Source organism: Otolemur garnettii, unplaced genomic scaffold (genome assembly GCF_000181295.1).
Source record: "Otolemur garnettii isolate 467f Iridium unplaced genomic scaffold, OtoGar3 scaffold00011, whole genome shotgun sequence".
NCBI lineage: Eukaryota > Metazoa > Chordata > Mammalia > Primates > Galagidae > Otolemur > Otolemur garnettii.
In genome coordinates, this window is record NW_003852406.1 from 30,549,246 (window position 1) to 30,567,035 (window position 17,790).

Sequence of the window (17,790 nt, forward strand, 5' to 3'; positions counted from 1 at the left end):
CCTCTGCAGACAGGCCTCCCCTTGGGAAGCCGCCCACCCTGACTTCTGAGCCCATCCACGCCCATATTAGGCACCCTCCTTCCCCTCACAGGTCAGGTCCTCTGCTGACCTACCGTGAGGGCAGCCGCCTTTTGGGCAGGGTGGGGTAGTGGGAGCAGCTTCTAACTTGAGATTCCCCAAACCCATGATGGAGCCAAGCTGTCCTTTGGAATGGTAGATGCTTATTTATGTAAAATAATAATAAATGTTACACAATTGTCAGAATAAAAAAATACCTTTTCTGAGGGGGACGGGAGGAGATTAGCACCATTAGGGCACAGGGGCCCATGGTGGGCGCTGAGGTCTGTGCATCAAGCAGTTGGTCTGTGTGTCCTGGGGCTCCAGTCAACGGCGGGCGACCCGCTGATGGCCCCGGGAGGGGGCGCTGTGTCCAGGCAGGGGGCACGTGCGACAGCACTGGGTGCGGACGGTGGGCAGCTGGCAGCGGCCCAGGAGGCGCAGGGTCTCACAGAACCCGAAGGACAGACGATCACGCTCACAACCTGCGAGGGTGGCAGAGGCAGGTGGGACAGGGATGCAGGGCCCCAGAGTCTGGCTCCCCACAGCCTCATAGAGGCCTCAACAGCCCCTCAAGGGCAGAAGGCCCTCCGTTTCTAGAGGGGCTCTTCTAAACCGGGAGTTGCAAACCTGTCCCCTTGGGCCTCTGGGCTCATTTTTCTGTAGAAAAGGCCCGGAGACACCCCTCCCCAGCCACCTCACATGCCCATGAGAAGACGAGGAGCCTGCCCTGCCATCTCGCTCTACTCTAATGCAGGCTCTGCTAGGCTCTGTAGGCCATGATCAGCTTGCCTTCTGGGTCACAGACCAACGCAGTCCAGAACAGAGTCCCATCTCTCAGGCCAGCTGCCACTTAGGTAGGCATTGAAGCCCAGACTGTGCAGAGTGGGCCTCGACCCTGGCCATGTAAGCCATCAGCAGGGACTGGGACTGAGCCAGGTCTGCTGGGAGGGAGGGAGGCTGCAGGCCACTTGGCAGGGATGGAGGCCTGGCTAGGCCCTCCTGCCCCATGTCTATTTGGGGAAATGGCTTGCTGCCAGCCTGCTGGCTTTGTTCCTGATGATGCTGCTGCTGCTGCTGCTGCTGACAGCCCCCAGCTGCCGTGCTTACTCCAGCAGACCTCCTGGGGCAGGGAACAGGAGGGGAATAGCCAGCCCTGAGCCTGAGACATCCCCTGGGCCCTGCAGAGGGCACGAGACAGCAGCAGGCTCCTTTAGCCCTTTCGGCGGCAGTTCCTAACTACACAGCTCCAAGTCTGCCTCTCAGTGCCACGGGCCACCTGGGATAAGCTACTTTACCTCTCAGGCCTCGGCTCCCTCCTGTTGATAACCCCACCTCCCAGGGCAGGCGGATGCTGTGTCAGCTGCCCTGCCATGATGACCACACATCCTGGAGTTTCCAAGCTTTGCACGTGTCCTGCCACACAGTCCCACAGACCATCTAAACACTCTGGGAATTCCAGAGCCTCAGGATCCAAGACCCCTCCCCGGATGCCCTTCACCATTCACCAGTGGCAGAAATCCTGTCACCGGGGACAGTTCATAGTGCTGCCCAAACTCCCTACACGCCCTCCCTGTAGCCCAGCCCACCCCCATCCCTGGGAGTCTTTGGAGGCCCGGGGCCTCTTGGCCAGGTCTGTCCTTTGTTCTAGGCCTGGGGACCCTCAGTTCCTGCTCTGGGCGTCACCACCTGTGTTAACCACCTTGGATCTGTAACTACCCAAGCCCCAGCCTTGAAGGCAAGAACAGTAGGGCCAGCACCAGGGCAGGGTGGAGGCATTTCCACTAGGCCTTGAAGTAACAGGATGGGAGGCAGGGGCACAAGGTGTGGCACTGGCCACTCTGGGCCTGAGCCAGTGCTGCCCAGAGCCGCTGTAGGAGAGAACACTGTGAGGGCAAGAGGATGGGCGGGCAGGCGGGCAGGGGGCGGATGGCCCTGGAGACAGGCTCTTCACACACAGTGCTGAGCTGCTGGGTACCCTAGACTAGAAGACGCCAGCCGTGTGATGGGGGACAGTGGTGACTGTGAGGGAGGTGCCCATGCAGTGCTGGGTCCTACACAGACCTTGATTCTGCAGCCATGGGGGTTACAGGAGGCAATGGGGGTGCAAAAGGAAATGGAGCCCAAGGCCACAGTGGATATGTGACCCAAAGCCAGCCCAGGTGTGACCCAGGGCCATGCAGTTTCCTGCACGCAGCACTGCTGGGGTAGCCAGGCCACAGGAAGTGTGTGTGTGTAGGGGGTATCCAGGGGACCTCCAGCTTAGGTCTTTCTGCCAGGAGGTCCCAGCTGGCCCGGAAGCCACCAGCAGCTGGGAACTAGCAGGACCCTGGGAGGGGCCCCTTCCTGCAGCTCCAATGTTCACCTCCAGCCATCCTCTTCTGGCCAGGAACAGATAGGTCAGAGCTTGGGGGAGGGGAGGTCTTAGCCCGGCCTAGCCCTCACACAGCCTTGGGGCCATCTCTAGCTTCACTATGGGGACACTAAGACAGAGGAGAACAGAGCTTGCCCAAGGTCACACAATCACCAGAGGCCAAGGCCTGTCCTTATGTTCCCAAAAGGCTAAAGACAGCTGCCTACAAGACACCCAGGTGGCTGCATTCCCCTCTGCTGACTCCTAACATAGGCCCAGCTTCTGCACAGTGTCCTGTGCCTCAGATTACAACATGGGCCAGCAAGTGCCACTGGGGCGACAGCATCTCCCCACTTCCCCATGACCTTCCCAACCCACCACAACCCTGGGAGGGGGCACTCACGCGGAGGCTCAACCAGCTCACAGTCCTCGGTGCCACACGGCCGGGAGCTCTCAGGCCAGACCTCATGGCCACACTGGTCACTGTCTTCTTCAGGCAGCCCTGTCTGGGTGTTGACACACTTGACCAGGCGCCGCTGGACACCACCACCACAGGGGGCTGAGCACTGCACAGAGTGGGCAGAAGAGTGAATGTCCCACAGGTCCCCCATTGTGGGGAATCAGGCATCCCCAGGGGCAGTGCCACCCCTCTAGGAAGCTGTCCTTGTGCCCTATGCCTGACCAGCCTCCCAGCCCCAGCTCTCTGCCTCCATGGAAGGCCCAGTCCTGCTCCCAAGGCCCACTGGGCACTGCCACCCCCCTCACTGCTTGGTCTTCTTCAGAGGGGTGGGCATAGGGACAGGGGCAGTCCTCAGGGTCACAGAACTGCAAGCCCCTCACACGGGACATGCCTGATGGGCCTGGGCAGGGGCCCTGGACGGAACCTGGATGCACCAGTGGGCAGAGACTTAGGTGGGACCCATCATGCCCAAGGGACACGGGGGAAGTGGTAGAAGTTTTTATTCTTTCAACTAGGAGTCTGATGTTTTTAAAAAGCCTTAAAAGTAAGTTTAATCTGTCAATGTTTTCCCAAGCCTTTACTCCACTGTGTTACTTCATTAATCCTTGCAACACTCCCACCCCAAGCTGTCCCCATTCTACAGATGAGAAAGTAATGGCCCAGCAAGGCCAAGCAACCTGCCCAGTCACTCTCGGGTCTGGCTCAGGGCCGGATCTGAGATTCCTGAACCTCTCAGCAACAAACAGGCCCAACAGGAAGGTGTCCTGCCCACCTGAAGCCGCTCTGCCCCTCACCATTCCTGCCTCAGGATTTGGCCCCTGTTGTCCCATCTGTCCCTATTCTTGGCATCACTGAGCCCTCCTTCAGGCCTCAACCCCAAGTGCCCTCCTCCTTGGTCCCTCCCTGACATCACATCACATGTCAATTTCTCTTTATCCATGTTTCTTCCTGGTAGGCCGTGAGCACCAGCAGGGTGGGACCTCATCTGGTCACCACTGTATCTGGAGCGGCCACAGGGAGCTAGTGCACACTGTGCCAAAGAACCCTTCTTCAATGCACTAAGGCCCAGATGGGCACCACTTCTCCTGCAACCCCCAACTCACCTGGCCCCAGGGCCCTACCACCCACTGTGTGCAGGGGTGGGTGTTGCAGGGCTGCGTGCTGTGGGGCCTCAGTGCCTCCTCACAGAGGCCTGGCTCTGGGCAGGTCACCAGACGCTGCTGCTCACCGCCGCCACAGGCCTCCGAGCACTGGGTGGACAGGGAAAGGGTCAGGGAGCAGCCAAGTCTGAGGGCATCCCCTAGCCCTATCCTGGACCCCCAGGCCTCACCTCCCTCCAGGAAGAGATGTACCAGCTGAGGCAGGGCTGGGCCCCACAGCGCCGGCGGGCAGGTGGCTTGGCAGGCCCTGGCTGACAGTGGAAGGGCCGCAGTGGCCGGAGGTCCTGTGTGTCCACACACTGCACATCCCGCACTGAGGAGCCTCCACCACAGCTGCGGGAGCACTGCAGACCAAGGGACACATGTAGACACATTCCGTGTGCATGCCACACATGGTCAGCTCTTACAGACCAAGGGACACGTGTGAACACACCCCGTGTACGTGCCACACACACATGGCCAACCCCCCTCCCCCACACAGGCAAACCCCTAAAGAGCCTAGGCAGAGACCAGTTCAGGCAGCAGGCAGGATGGTACAAAAGGAAAAGAAAAGCAAAGGACAGCTGGTGAAAAAGAGGTCTAGAGCAGGCAAAAAAATGCAGAGAAAGACACCAGGCCAAACAGATGAAAAGATTCCCAAGAGATTAGGAATCAAATACAATCTAGTGCAAAGTCATCCCCTGCCATGGGCAACACAGGTCACAAGGACATAGGGCTCCACCTGCCCAGGGCTGCCCACCAGGCTCCATCCTCACGCACACACCTTACTCCAGTTGCCTGGGTGCCAGGCGGCACAGGGCCGCAGGTGGCAACGGCGGGCAGGCTGGGGCCGGCCAGCGGGAGTGCAGTCCTCATCCCGGCCTGAGCTACAGCGCACAGGCCTCCAGGCAGCACCCAGGCCACAGGTGGTGGAGCACTGCAGGGCACAGAGGCTGTGAGGGCCGCGTGCCCTCCAGGCCTTCCCCACCAGCCAAGCCAGGGCCCTTTTTCAGGGCCTCAATTCCTTATCTGTGAAATGGGCTCTTCCACCCACCTCCCAAAGACACTGAGAATAAAAAGTAAAATCCTCCCAGCAACTAAGTGTCCCTGCTTACAAGGAACACAGGTGGGGTGAAGGGACCCTGCAGCACCAGCTGTCCTGGCATTGCTCCCCAGATGGGGTAGGCAAGGAAGTCTGGGTTGTAGTCCCAGACACCAAACTGCTGGGTAATCCCGAGGCACAAGCAGCCCTGGTGGCCTCAGCCTGCCCCACCTACCTCCAAACAGAAGAGGCTGAGTTTTCCCACAGAGACAATCTAGGGACCCCCTGGCTGAACCTCATGCGTGCCTGCCCCTACCTTCCCGAAAGCCCCTGTACTGCCCCTTCCCCACTACTCAGAAGGGAAACTGAGGCCTGATGGGCAGACTGGCCCCAGGGGCCTATGGAGGGCAGAATAGTGAGCCGGGGAGTGTTCTTCCCACCTCACCAGGCCTCCATCCCTCATGGGCAGCCAGTACCCTGCCCCCCAGGAGACAGAATGGCCAGGGCCCATGTCCTGCTCTGCTCATTTTCAGATGAGGAGGTTAAACTGCTGAAGTCCAGCACAAACTCACAGCCCGCCTGACCTACACCACTTGCCTGGCTCCAGTTTCCCACTTGCCAGCTGGCATTCCTGGCAGGTAGCAGGTCCATGGGAGACCCCTCCTTAGCCAGGCTGGGGTCCAGGGGCTGGGCCTCAGGGGCTCTGCTGCTGCTGGTGATACTGTTCTGATCTGGTCTGGATGGTAGCCCAGAACTCAGGGTTGCCTCAGGGCTGGGGGACTCAGCCGGGCCCAAAGGTCCTGGGCTCAGGGCAGTCACCCAAGGCATGTGCCCTCTGCCAGTCAGAGTTTTCCCAAGGAAGGTCCCTGGGGTTGCCAGAGTCTGTAGGTCCCATAAGCCTAGTCCTGAGGGTGAATAGGTGGGAGTCCCCAGCCCCGGGGGGTTGTCCCCACTCTTAATCTCAGGCAGAGCAGCTGAGGAAGGAAGGAGAGGAGCCACAGTGGGCCACAGCTCACTGTCCACAGGCCCTGGACCACCCTCCAGAGCTGGCTCCCAGGCCATAGTGCCACCTGTCCACGGCTCTGAAACATCAGGTCTAGGAGAGGAGGGGCTGGGTTCAACGGTGGGCAAAGGGGGCAGCGTTGGGCTGGGTCTTGAGGGCAGGAGGGATACTCCATGGCCCACAGGTTCCTCATCATCCTTGGAAACCTCATTGGTCCTGTCCTGCCACAGAGGGGGCAGCTGGCTCTGGCTGTCCTCCCCTATTAGGAGCTCATCTTGGCCCCCAGGGGCAGCAGGTGTAAGCATGCCAAGAACTGAAGCAGGGGGCCAGGGCAAGCTGGGGAGTCCAAGGTCTGGAGCCCCCACAGGGGTATCTTCCTCAGGCAAGAAATTGACGAAGGGGGAATCAGGGGTCTGCTCCAAAGGTGGGGGCAGGGTGGGGCTGGCCTGCTTGGGCCAAGGGCCAGGGGACTGAGATCTAAGCACTCTTTCCTCCCCAGTCACAGGAGGCTCTGTGGCAGGCATGGGGGTGGCCATGGGGGGCTCTGCAGGTGGAGGCGTCCAATTATCTGTTCCCACTGGGACCAAATGGGGCTCCTCAAAGGGATCATAGGACAGATCCTCATGGAAGTTAATGAAATTGTAGTCATAGTAGAAGTCATCAACAAACACAGGTCCTGGCAGGTCCAGGTCCTCCTCCTCGATGGCATTGCCCATGCTGGCTGGCGCAGGGGATGAAGGAGGCACAGGGCGTGGGGCCAGGTGGTGTGGGATGAAGTCGACCTCATTGAAAAGCTCATGACTGGAGGAGCCGCTCCCCGAGCCTTCAGGGCCCACCATGTCCGAAGGCTGAGGGCAGGGTGGCAGAGGGCAGGTGGCCTCGCTTGCTGGCTGCTGAGCCTCATCGCAGGGGACGCCGGTGTCATTGGCACAGAGGACACTTCGGTGCTGAGTGCCCACCCCGCATGTCACTGAGCACTGCAAAGGAGGCCAGGGTGAGGGGCTTAGGCCAGGAGGGGGCTGCCAGGGGACACTAGGGCAAGATGGGGTAACCTGTCCACTGCCCCGTGGCAGAGTAGCAGAGGCTTCAGCCAGCCCTCTCTGGCCCTGCCCAACTCAAGACCATGGCTTATGGCCATGACTTGCCTAGAGCTTCCTGATCCTGGAGGCTTCAGGATCAGGGGCTGGGTCTAGGAACTAGGCAGTAATGACTGCATAAAGGCTGTCTGCCTGCCCGTAGCCCAAGACCAGGTTGGAGCTGGGGGGCCAGATCCTCCCACCCTAGCACTCACCTGAGACCAATTCCCCACGGCCCAAGTAGCCGGACAAGGCACATGGCGGTTGCAAGGGGTTTCGGTGGGGAGCTGGGGAAGGTGTTCACAGGCCCGTGGCTCCAGGGCGCTCTGTTCATCCAGCCCCACACTGCGGATGCAGAGCACAGTCCGGCGGGAGAGGCCCCTAGGCCCACAGGAGCTGGAGCATGGCTGCCACTCCCCTGCCCACCACCTGGCAGGAGGCACACGGGTGACATCAGACAGGTGGCACTAATAGGCCCACAGCAAGGGCCAGGACCCAGGCCCTCAGGGTACAAGCAGAGCCTGGACCAGATCCAGCATATAGCTCTTCAGAGCCCCAAGCCCATGTCAGTGGCCCGCCCCTGAAGTCTAGTGACATGACACACAACCTCCTCCATTCTTCCACCCTTACCCCAGGGGTGGTGGGTAAGACCTGAGGCCAATGTACATATCCAGGGACCCAAAGAAGAGTGACCAGAAGTATCCAGTCTGGTGCTGGCTACACAGTGTCATTCCAGACCCTAGCTGGGGATGGGGGGCAGCCAGCCCTGGGGATTTAGCCTTGGGAAGAGGCCAGAAGCCTGGCTGCTGCAAGGGCCTGTGGCAGGCTCAGGATGCCTAGGAATCAGGGGCCTAGTGGGGGACTCACCTGGCAGGGCAGGGCTCCTCACTGCACTTCCGCTGGCGGTCATCTGGCCGGCCCAGGGGGTCACAATGCTCCTCGTCCACAGGCCCTGCCTGCTGCTCTGTGCAGTACACGCTCTGCCTCTGCACACCTGGGAGACATAGGCATGCAGAATTGGGACCCAGGCACCCACTGCCCAAGACACCCTCTCTGCCCAGAACCCTCCCAGAACAGAGCCTCACTGCATATGCCAGGATAAAGGCAGGCCTCCTCCTCTTCCTGACTTCCCTCCCAGGGCTCACCCCTAACCCCTCCTACAATCTTCCCCTCTGTGGTACCACTGGCAGGTGGCAGAGTGTGGGGTTTAGGGCACCCACCTCTTCCTAGCTGAGAGGCCTTGGGCAGCTAGCATGGCCTCTCTGAACCTTAGTATCCTCATCTGTGAAATGGGAGCAACAGTAATACCTGCCTCAAAACCATGGTGGGGCCGTGCCCATGCAGGCTCAGCCTATGCCTGGCATATCCTATAAGTTCAGTGCCAGCTACTGTGAGCATATAAACCCACCCATGGCATCAAGGCCACTATTGTTCAGGCCCCTCGCAATGCACTCAGAAAAAGTCTGGAGAAAAACCTTGACACCCAGGTGGCCATTCCTCTGCAGCCCTGCAGCCCCCCAGCCTTATCACTGTTTCTGGCCTTCACAGTCTTTTCCAGGGCCCGCCCCTGGGTCTTTACAAACCCTTCACCTGGGACAATCACTTCCATATTGCCCGTTGAAGCCCAGTGGCAAGACTACCTCTGGAAGGGTCTGTCTTCACTCTGCACCCTGCTAGAACTCTCCCCAAGCTTCTAGCCCCATATCCACACCCCTCCTTCCTCCTGCTCAGAGAGAACCTCCCTGAGCTCCCAGTGCATATCCACACCCCTCCTTCCTTCTGCTCATAGAATTCTGCCTGAGCTTCTAGTCCCACATCCACGCCCCTCCTTCCTGCTCAGGGAGAACATCCCTGAGCTCCCAGCCCATATCCACACCCCTCCTTCCTCACCAGCAGAACTCTGACTTTGTCCCAGGCAGTAAGAGGACCTACTGATGACATGCCCCACTGTAGCTCCTTTGCAACTACAGTATCTGGGACACAGTCCCAACCCGAGAGAGAAAGGACTGAGTCCCTTTATGGGGACCCTTTCTCTTCCTCTTACCCCTGCGTGGACCATCACAACAGGCCCGGGGAGGACACCCCAGCAGCAGGGAAGGATGATGTGGTGATGAGCTGAGCACGAGGGTCAGGTCCCTAAAGGCACCACCAGTCCCACCAGCATGGACTGCACATGCTGGGACGCACTTCCTGAGACAAACAGCCCTCATCTGCTCCAGCACCATGGGCAGGTTCTAGAACTTGCCTTTGAACACATTCCTAATTGGTCCACCTGCAAAGCTACCAATTTGTTAAAAGAGAAGCCCTCTAACTTCTGGTGCATCAAAGGTAGTTGTTGGTTTTGACCTTTATAAATTTAAAGACAGGGAGGAAGACCAGAAAGAAGGGAAGAGATCAGGAATGAGTGGACACCCAAGGACGGAGCAGGAGCCACAGGGACACAGCGACAGGGGAAGAGATCGGGGCAGTGGGAGACCAGGGTCATGAGGGAATATTGTGGGACAGGGGAAGACCAAGGGTCTGGGAAGACTAAGGGCACTATGGGGAGGGAGTAGGACTGTTGATACACTTTTCTCAAATGGTCAAGGAATAACTCAGCATGGGAGGGTCACAGGGCTGAACCTGTAGTTGGATGGGGACAGCCTTGTCACTGTTCTTCCTCCTCCTCCCTGCAAGCCTCTGGGGGGGAGGGCACGGGAGGTGCCTCAGGCTCTGGGCCTCCCAAGGGCACCAGGGAGAGCCCTCTTGCTACAGCTTGTGGGTAGGGGTCAGGTGTCCAAGGTGGAGCAGAAGTGCAGACATGAGACCCATCAGCACTGTGTGGGGAGGACAGAGGGGGAGGACACCAGCAGCTGAGCCCTCGCCACATGCCCACACTGTACCTCCTCCTATCTACCCTCCCTGTGGACCTATGAGCCAGGACCATCACTAGCCCCATTTTACAGATGGGGAACTGAGGCTCAGGGAAGCAAAGTTCCAAACCCACAGTGGCCTGGCAGATAAGCAGCATCCCTGTTCAGAGACAAAGCCCTTGCTGGCAGCAACTGTGCCTGCCTCTCTTCTCACCTGTGCCACAAGTGACCGTACACTTGGTCCAGGGCCCATAGTGCCAGGAGAACTCCGGTGGTGTGGCCTCGCCGTGGCCATGGACCTCCCTGTGAATGGTGTACTCATAGCGCACCCCAGGGTTGCTCTCCTGGAACAACAGCTGGGGCAGAGGGCAAGGACCCCATGAGCGCCAGGCAGCCTCGTCATCAGCCCTCCCAGTCCTGCCACCCAGGCTGAACACCCTAAGGCAGCTGATCCCAGACAACCCTGGCAACTGGGACTACACCCAGGGCTGCATAGAGATGAGGAAACCAGGGCAGAGGTTCTAGCAGTAGGGCCATCCCAGGGCTCACCCCTCCAGGGTCACACCCTGCCCCAGGGGGCTGGGTCTGGGGACTGCACCTCTGCTCCCCCCACCTGGGCCTCAGGGGCAAGTACCTGGATCCAGACAGGTTCATTGGTGGGTCCCGGGGACGTGAGGTTCTCCCAGTTGCCCATGCGTGCGTATGTGAAAGTGGCCCCTGCCACCTGGTAGTCCCCATTCCATTGGATAGTCCAGCCACCATTGAGGAAGTACTTATCTGGGTCCTCACTCCGCAGCGCCAGGAAATTGGCAGCCTCGGCTACCTCCTCGATGCGGATCTCACGCGCGCCGGCTGGGATCAGCCCCACATCCACATACCCTGTGGCCAAGGGTAGTGCAGCAGCTGTGTCCCGGGCCAGGGGGTCGGCTGCCTCCCCCTCCCTTGCCTCTCTCTTCACCTGCCCCCACCTGTTGATGCCACAGATTCCACTATTTGAGCTCCCCTAAAACGGAGACGCTCAAATCTATCTTAGGTCACCAAAAGCTCACAAAGGGTCCCCAAATCCTGTCTCCATGGCCCATACCCCACTACCCCTCTCCTGGGGACCTGAACTGGTCTTACTGTAATAAGGCTGGGTCCATCTCCAAACTCAGGGCGAGCAGAACCTTAATAAAGGTTCTGGGCCTCTGGACACGCTCCGCATCCCTGCACTGCGGCTTTTGTCCCTTTGTGGAATGCCTGCCCCCTTGGGCACCTGGCACCACACTAAGCTCGTTATGTGTGTCAGCTCATGTGTAATAACCCACAATTCAGGGATACTGTTAGCCCCATTTTACAGATGAGCAAACAGGCACAGAGACATCCTGCTGGGATATGACGTAGTCTCCACACTGCACTGTATCTCCAGGATGAAATCTACGCTTGTTGACTTGGCAGTCAAGGCCCCACAGCCAACCCTGCCTCCCTTACAAGGCCCAGACAGGGCACATGTTTTCTGGCCTCCAGGCTTTGGCACAAGCTCTTTCCTAGTTTGGAATGCCCCTCCCCATATCGTCTGAGTCCTTTCTGATTCAGCTCAACCTCCACCTCCTATAGGAAGTCTTCCCTGACTCAGTGCTATCACAGCCCACTAGGCCTCCCTCCACTTCCTTTGTCACACTAATAGGCTGTCACCCTGCCAGGCTATAAAGTCTTCACCATCATGTCCCCATCACCCAGCACACAGTCAGAACTGGGGCAATGTGTGCAAAACAGACCCTGAGCCCAGGGAGTAGAGCTAGAGGGTTGCTGAAGAGTCCTAAGAAGACAGCAAACCCCTAGGGGAAAGAGGACAGGACACACAAGCCTGGCTGGCTCTGCCTGGGGCCCCTAAGACAGCAGGACACCCCATGAAGACAAATCTCTTCCCCTGGGCCAGGGAACCCCTGACTCCTACAAGAATCCAGACCATGCAAGGAGGCTTCCGTTTGCCATCTCCAGCCCTGGTGGGGACCACAGGGCCAAGAGTGGGGGCTTAGAAAGGCAGGGAAGGGGCCACCCAGTTAAGAGAACAGCCCTCCCCTGCAGTGGTCCCCCTCATACCTAGGCCCTCAGCCTCCTCAAAGGTCCCGCTCACGGTGTGACAGGTGGAACCGTTGCCATGGCACACGCCACAGCGGTCCTCCATGGCGCCGGAGTCAATCTCAAAGTCGCAGCCCACATTCTGCAATACACAGGGAGGGAGGCCCTCGTGCTGGGCTGCAGTCCTCTGCCTCAGCCTCAGGGGCCTGCCAAGGGCAAGGAGAATCTCCGAGCAAGCATTAGGAGCCCTCACCCTGGGCCCTGCCCTGCCATGGCTATGTCCTCTGACCCTCAGTTTCCTCAGATGTGACACAAGGAGATCAATCCATCCCTTAAAAGCGTCTCATAAGCAACATGAGACAAGAAATGGGGAAATTTTTACAGAAGGCTGGGGGCGGGTGGGGAGCGAGCACACCATTGGCTCCTGAGCAGAAACAGGATTTAACATCCAAAGCACTGGGTGCAAGACCCTCTGCTGATGCTCCTCTGAGCAGAGGCCTCACACTCCTGTGGCTTAGAGAGCAAGAAAGGGGCAAGTAGGCAGCTGGGGATGTGGGCAGGGAGCAGTGGCCACCCTGTCACTAAAAATAAGAATAGGAATTGTTACCAAATGCTGAGCACTTCTCTGCAGCTCAGGCCCTGCATGTCACCTGGACCACCCCACTTCACCCCTTTCTGTCCCAAAGAAAACTGCTGCCCAGGGCTAGGCAGCCCAGCAGAAGGTTCCTGGTGGGGCTGTGCAGGCACAGGTTTGCAGGGAAAAGCTGGGGGCAGCTGCGGGGGTGAGGTGGGAAGATCATGGTGCAGAGGCAGAAGCCGGAGCGAGGGTGTGAGGCCCCGACTGGAGAGGTCTCCAGTGCCAGGAGTGGCGGGGGCTTTGCCTTAGATGTCATGGGAGTGGGGGGGGGGGGGGCTGGAAAGCCCAGTGGTACAGCCTGGGAAGGGTAGCCAGAGGGAGACCAGAAGGGACCAGAGGAGAACAAGCAGGTCTGGGGCAGTGGTGCCGGGACCCTCTTCCCACCCAGGCACACCTTGCAGATGCCATTGATGCAGAGGTCCCGGCTGGCCTGGCCCTGGTAGCAGGGTGTGCCATCGACCACGGCATCCCTCAGTTTCTCAGCAAAGTACTCGTTTGAGGGCCGGCAGTGTAGCTCGCAGGGGTTCACTGTGGGCAGAATGAAGAGCCATGAGGGACAGCCAGGGCAGGAGTTGTGGAGCCACCTGAAGACCTTCCATGTCACATCTCGGCCAGAGGCTCCCAAGCAGTCCTGCAGTCTGGCTGGGCTGGTGGCTCTCTACAAGGCTGCAGCCCTGGCAAACATCAGTAACAGCCAAGGGCCAGGCGACTGGGTCTCCCACCTACACCAGCCCTCTGAGCCTCAGTGCCCCCGTGGGCAGCAGAACTCACCGTCACTGACCACAGGCACCCATGTGTGCAGCTGGCCCTTGTAGAGCATGGCATCAAACTGGCTGCACTGGACATGGCGGAAGGATGGGCGGCCAGGGGGGCAGGCCTGCAGGTTGCAGAGGCGGAAGCGTTTCCGCTCACCCACGCAGTATTTGCCCTTGTACTTGGGCCTGTGGGGGGAGCCAAGTGGGGGCCCAGTGAGTGCACAGTGGGTGCCTCCCACGTGGCCAGACCAGCCCCCTCCTGTATCCCTCACACCCAGAGACTTCTGCTGCCTGTCCCAGCTCAGTCCTTGCTCATGCTGCCCACCCCTCAGGCTGCCCACCCTCTGCCCGCCACCTGCTATGTAACCATGGGCAAGCCTTCAGCCACTCTCTGGGCCTCAGTTTCCTCATCTATAAAATGGGGCTGGGACTGCCTGGGCAGAGGGCTGCTGAGACAAGCAGTGGACATGACGGGCACTGGCTGGGAGGCTTCTCTATGTCTCCAGGCAGGAGACCCAGTGTCCCAAAGAGCCCTTGAGTCCTCACACCCACTGCTGGTCACAGCATTTCAGCTGGGTCAAAAGGAGGCCCCCAACTAGCCAAGAGGTCTGCCAGAGCATGGTACCTGAGCTCTCTGTTCCCCTAGGCCAGGGCAGCCAGCCCAACCCAGTCCACACCTGCAGGCCAGCAGACAGGGACGAGGAAGCCACTGTCTTTGCCAAGCACCAGGCCCCAGGTGGGCTGGCTCTGAACCATGTGCGTACCCGAAGCAGCCTAGTAAAAAGGGGCTCAGCCAAAGGGGCTGACAGCCCTCCGGCACATGGCACCACTGGCTATTCACTGCATCTTCACAGCAATCCTTTCAGAAGGGGAAACTGAGGCCCAGAAAAGTGAAGTCACTTACCTCAGGCCACACAGCCACCTGTTCAGTGCTACCCAATCTCATCCTAGACCCATGTGGCAACTCTGATGCCACTAAGCAGCCCCAGCTGTGTGTTGCCTATGGCCTATGTGCAGGGCTAGACACCTTTGCTGTGTCAATTGCATTTACACCTGACGATGACTTCATCAGGAGGGCACTGCTACTGCTCCATTATACAGATAGGGAACCTGAGGCCCAGAGAAGGGGTGCAGAAGGCCCTTGCCCAAGAGGTGAAGAGAGGATTTGAGCCCTGATCCATCCATGGGCTATGCTCCTAACCACTGCCTTCTCCTGCCCCTCCAGCTGCTACTTTGTTGTGTGGCCCCTGATGAGTCTTTCCATTCTCTAGACCTCAGTGGTCGCAGATCTGCAAGGAAGATCCTATCAGCCTTCAAAACACTCCCTGGGAGTGATCAAATGTGGCCTAGACCCTCCAGGCTTCGCCATTATAGGGACACTCCTAAAACCTGGGGGCTGGGACACAGCAAGCTCCACACAACTGGCTGACTCTGCTTGAGTCCCTTGATCCCACACCTTGGGTGCCCCAGGGCCCCACACTCACGCAGGCTGTGTGCACTGCCGCTCAGCGCTCTGCACACCCACGCCACAGCTCCGCGAGCAGACGGACCAGGCACTCCAGCCAGACCAGCCACCGTCCACAGCCTCGGGCCGGGAGCCCACAGGTACACATTCCCCATTGAGACACCACTACCGAGACAGACGGAGGTAGAGCAGCCTCACTCCCAGGTCTGTCAGTCCCTGGACCACCAGTGACCCTAGTGAGAATGAAGTGTGCAGGAAGGCCCCAAAAGGCGCAGAGAAGGATCCAAGGTGTGAGAGAGGCCCCCTCACAATACATGTGTCCTAGGCCACCTGGTGGAGCTGAGCAAGGAATAAGATAAGGCCCACATCATGACTCTGAGCTGAAGACTTCTCAGAGAGTCATGGAATCAAGCCCTGCCTGCATGCCTCCAGTTTGCAGATGGGGACTTGGGCCACATAGAGCTGGGGTCTGCTGACAGCACAAGCAAGGCCACAGGATAAGGTTGACCCGAGGTACAGACATCCCCACAGCTGGGGTTAGGGACATTCCCTACCTTGCTCTCCCCGCACCTGGTGCCATCCACGGCTGCATCCAGCTTGGAGTGACAGGTGGTCCCCACTGAGCACCAGAGTGTGTGGCAGACATTCTGTGAGGAGCAGGGCATGGACCACACGCTCACCCCCACCCCAGTGCCATCACCTGCCATGTCCCCACCCTGTCCCCAAGAGAGTCCTCTGAGCACCCCCCCACATGGCAGGGGTCTGTGGACATGAGCACCCCCAAAGGCCCCCACTTACTCCCTTTTTTTTTTTCAGACAAAGTCTCACTATATTGCCCTCAGTAGAGTGCCCCGTGGCGTCACAGCTCACAACAACCTCAAACTCTTGGGCTTAAGCAATTCTTTGGCCTCAGCCTCCCAAGTAGCTGGGACTACAGGCACCCACCACAATGCCTGGCTATATTTTTGTTGCAGTTGTCATCATTGCTTTAGCTGGCTTGGGCCGGGTTTCAACCTACCAGCCTCAGTGTATGGGGCTGGCGCCCTAACCACTGAGCTCTGGGCACTGCCATCCGCCACTTATTTTCTGTCTACTCCCCCCTCCCACCCACTTCCCTTCAAGACCAAGTGGGTTGTGGGGTCCCTGGGCTGGGCCTGAAGAGCAGGTTTGAAGCTCAGAGTAGCCCCACCCACTCATCTAGAGAGACCTCATTAGAAGACTCCTTCAGGAGGTCTCAGGACCCACAGCACAGCCTGTCCTTCCCTCTGCAGGCCAGTGCCAGCAGGGTTAAGGGACTTCCCCCAGGTCTCATAGTTGGCAAAGGACTGACCCAGAATTCAGACCTGGGTCTGTTGCCACCCATCCTGGGCCTCTCCTGCAGGCCACTTTGTGTCTTGAGTTGTCACATGGGGACTGAGCCCAGGCCAGGCAGGGCTCTTCCCAGGCTGGCATCTGCAGGCCAGTGAGGGCTGTGATCTGAGGCTCCTGTCCTTTGGGTCCCCAATACCCCCATGCCAGATGTGCCCACTCACGTCCATGTCATCACAGAAGGCAGAGTAGGCCCCGTATTGAAGGCGACACTGGTGGCTCACATCGTAGAGGACACCAGGTGGTACCGCGGGGAAGTCAATGACATCCTTGGCAGGAGGGTCGTCCAGGCACAGGCCCCACCCGCGGCTAGAGAGGTCAGATGGAAGGACATGGTGAAGGGACAGTCTGTGAAAGCTGCAAGAGGCCTCGGTGGCGAGGAGAGCAAGTGAGGTGAGAATGGCAGAGCCCTGCACTTGTTGAGGACTCTAGCTCCCCTTGGGTCAGCGGACCCTCCATCCCACCTCTCCCCTCCCAGGCACTCTTGCCCCCTCTGTGCTGTCCCCAAGCCCAGTGCCAGGCTGAACACAGGCTATTCACCCACCCTTCTCCTCTAGCCCCACTGGTGATGCCTCTCTCCTTGAGATGCAGCCCAAGGGCTCTTCTCTCAGAAGTCCTCCTAGACCACCAGGCCCTCACATGGCCCCGCTCTGAGTCCCTGCAGCTCCTGCACCACCAGCCTGACCTTGGAGCCAGGCCAGACAAGGGTCTGGAGAACATCACATCACAGCTGATTTGACAGAGAGCTTCTAACGGCTCTAACGGGGCAGAGGCCTAGGGCCATCTGTGCAAGGACAAGCTCCCTGCCCTGGGAGAAAGCCTAGGGGCCATTGTGCCCACCCCTCCCCCACCGTGGGGCTGGCCCCTGCCTGCCACACACTGCCTACTCCTGCCTTCCTCTAGCCAGTGATCCCTGGCAGCAGCAGCAGCAGGGCAGACACAAGCAGGCACAGCTTGCATCTACCACAAACTCTGGCTGGCATGGCGGTGAGATAACACTGCTCAGGCAATGGCACAAGGCAGGGAGTGTGGAGGCAAAAGGGCCTGGCCTATGTTCTGCCACCACCTCGCCCTGTGCGCCCAGGCACAACTGCCTTCAGGGCCAAGGACCATCCTGCTATCCTTGCTGGGTCCCGGGCAGGCCCCACTATGGTGACACCTAGAAGTATGAGTGCCCTGGCATGCTGACCAGCCTACCCAAGACTCCCTGCTGTCCTGAAGGAATTGGAGGGTCTGGGGACCTTCTGGAGGCAGCACTGGCTATAGAGAATTGAGCCAGGAGGACAGTCAAGATTTGGGGAAGACCCAGGCAGCAAGGACATGGACAGAAGCAACAAAGGGAGGCAGGACTTTTGGAACATGAGGCCCATGGCTGGGCAGGGGTGGGCATAACAAACCCTCTAGTTCACCAGGCTAGGAGGCCTGAGGGCAGCTGGTGCTAGGCCAGCAAGCCAAGATGAGCATATGCTCATGGTTAGGGCAGGCAGGGCTAGAGGAAGCACAGAGAAGGAGGGTAGGGGGA

The 17,790-nt window shown here is 59.1% G+C and overlaps 1 protein-coding gene across 1 annotated transcript in view; it reads right to left on the reverse strand.

The window, feature by feature from the left end:
• Nucleotides 1-204: 204 nt before the first annotated feature.
• Nucleotides 205-17,790, reverse strand: part of ADAMTS7 (ADAM metallopeptidase with thrombospondin type 1 motif 7) — a 43,902-nt gene continuing 26,316 nt past the window's right edge. The window contains exons 9-24 of the mRNA XM_003784567.3: nt 16,433-16,577; nt 15,455-15,547; nt 14,920-15,065; nt 13,452-13,621; nt 13,075-13,208; nt 12,065-12,185; nt 10,617-10,861; nt 10,197-10,338; nt 7,998-8,124; nt 7,346-7,559; nt 5,649-7,031; nt 4,794-4,946; nt 4,201-4,374; nt 3,974-4,120; nt 2,814-2,976; nt 205-542 (exon numbers count right to left, since the gene is read on the reverse strand). Coding sequence (XP_003784615.1) covers nt 385-542; nt 2,814-2,976; nt 3,974-4,120; nt 4,201-4,374; nt 4,794-4,946; nt 5,649-7,031; nt 7,346-7,559; nt 7,998-8,124; nt 10,197-10,338; nt 10,617-10,861; nt 12,065-12,185; nt 13,075-13,208; nt 13,452-13,621; nt 14,920-15,065; nt 15,455-15,547; nt 16,433-16,577 — 3,715 coding nt within the window. The 3' untranslated portion in view covers nt 205-384. The remainder of the gene's footprint in view (nt 543-2,813; nt 2,977-3,973; nt 4,121-4,200; nt 4,375-4,793; nt 4,947-5,648; nt 7,032-7,345; nt 7,560-7,997; nt 8,125-10,196; nt 10,339-10,616; nt 10,862-12,064; nt 12,186-13,074; nt 13,209-13,451; nt 13,622-14,919; nt 15,066-15,454; nt 15,548-16,432; nt 16,578-17,790) is intronic.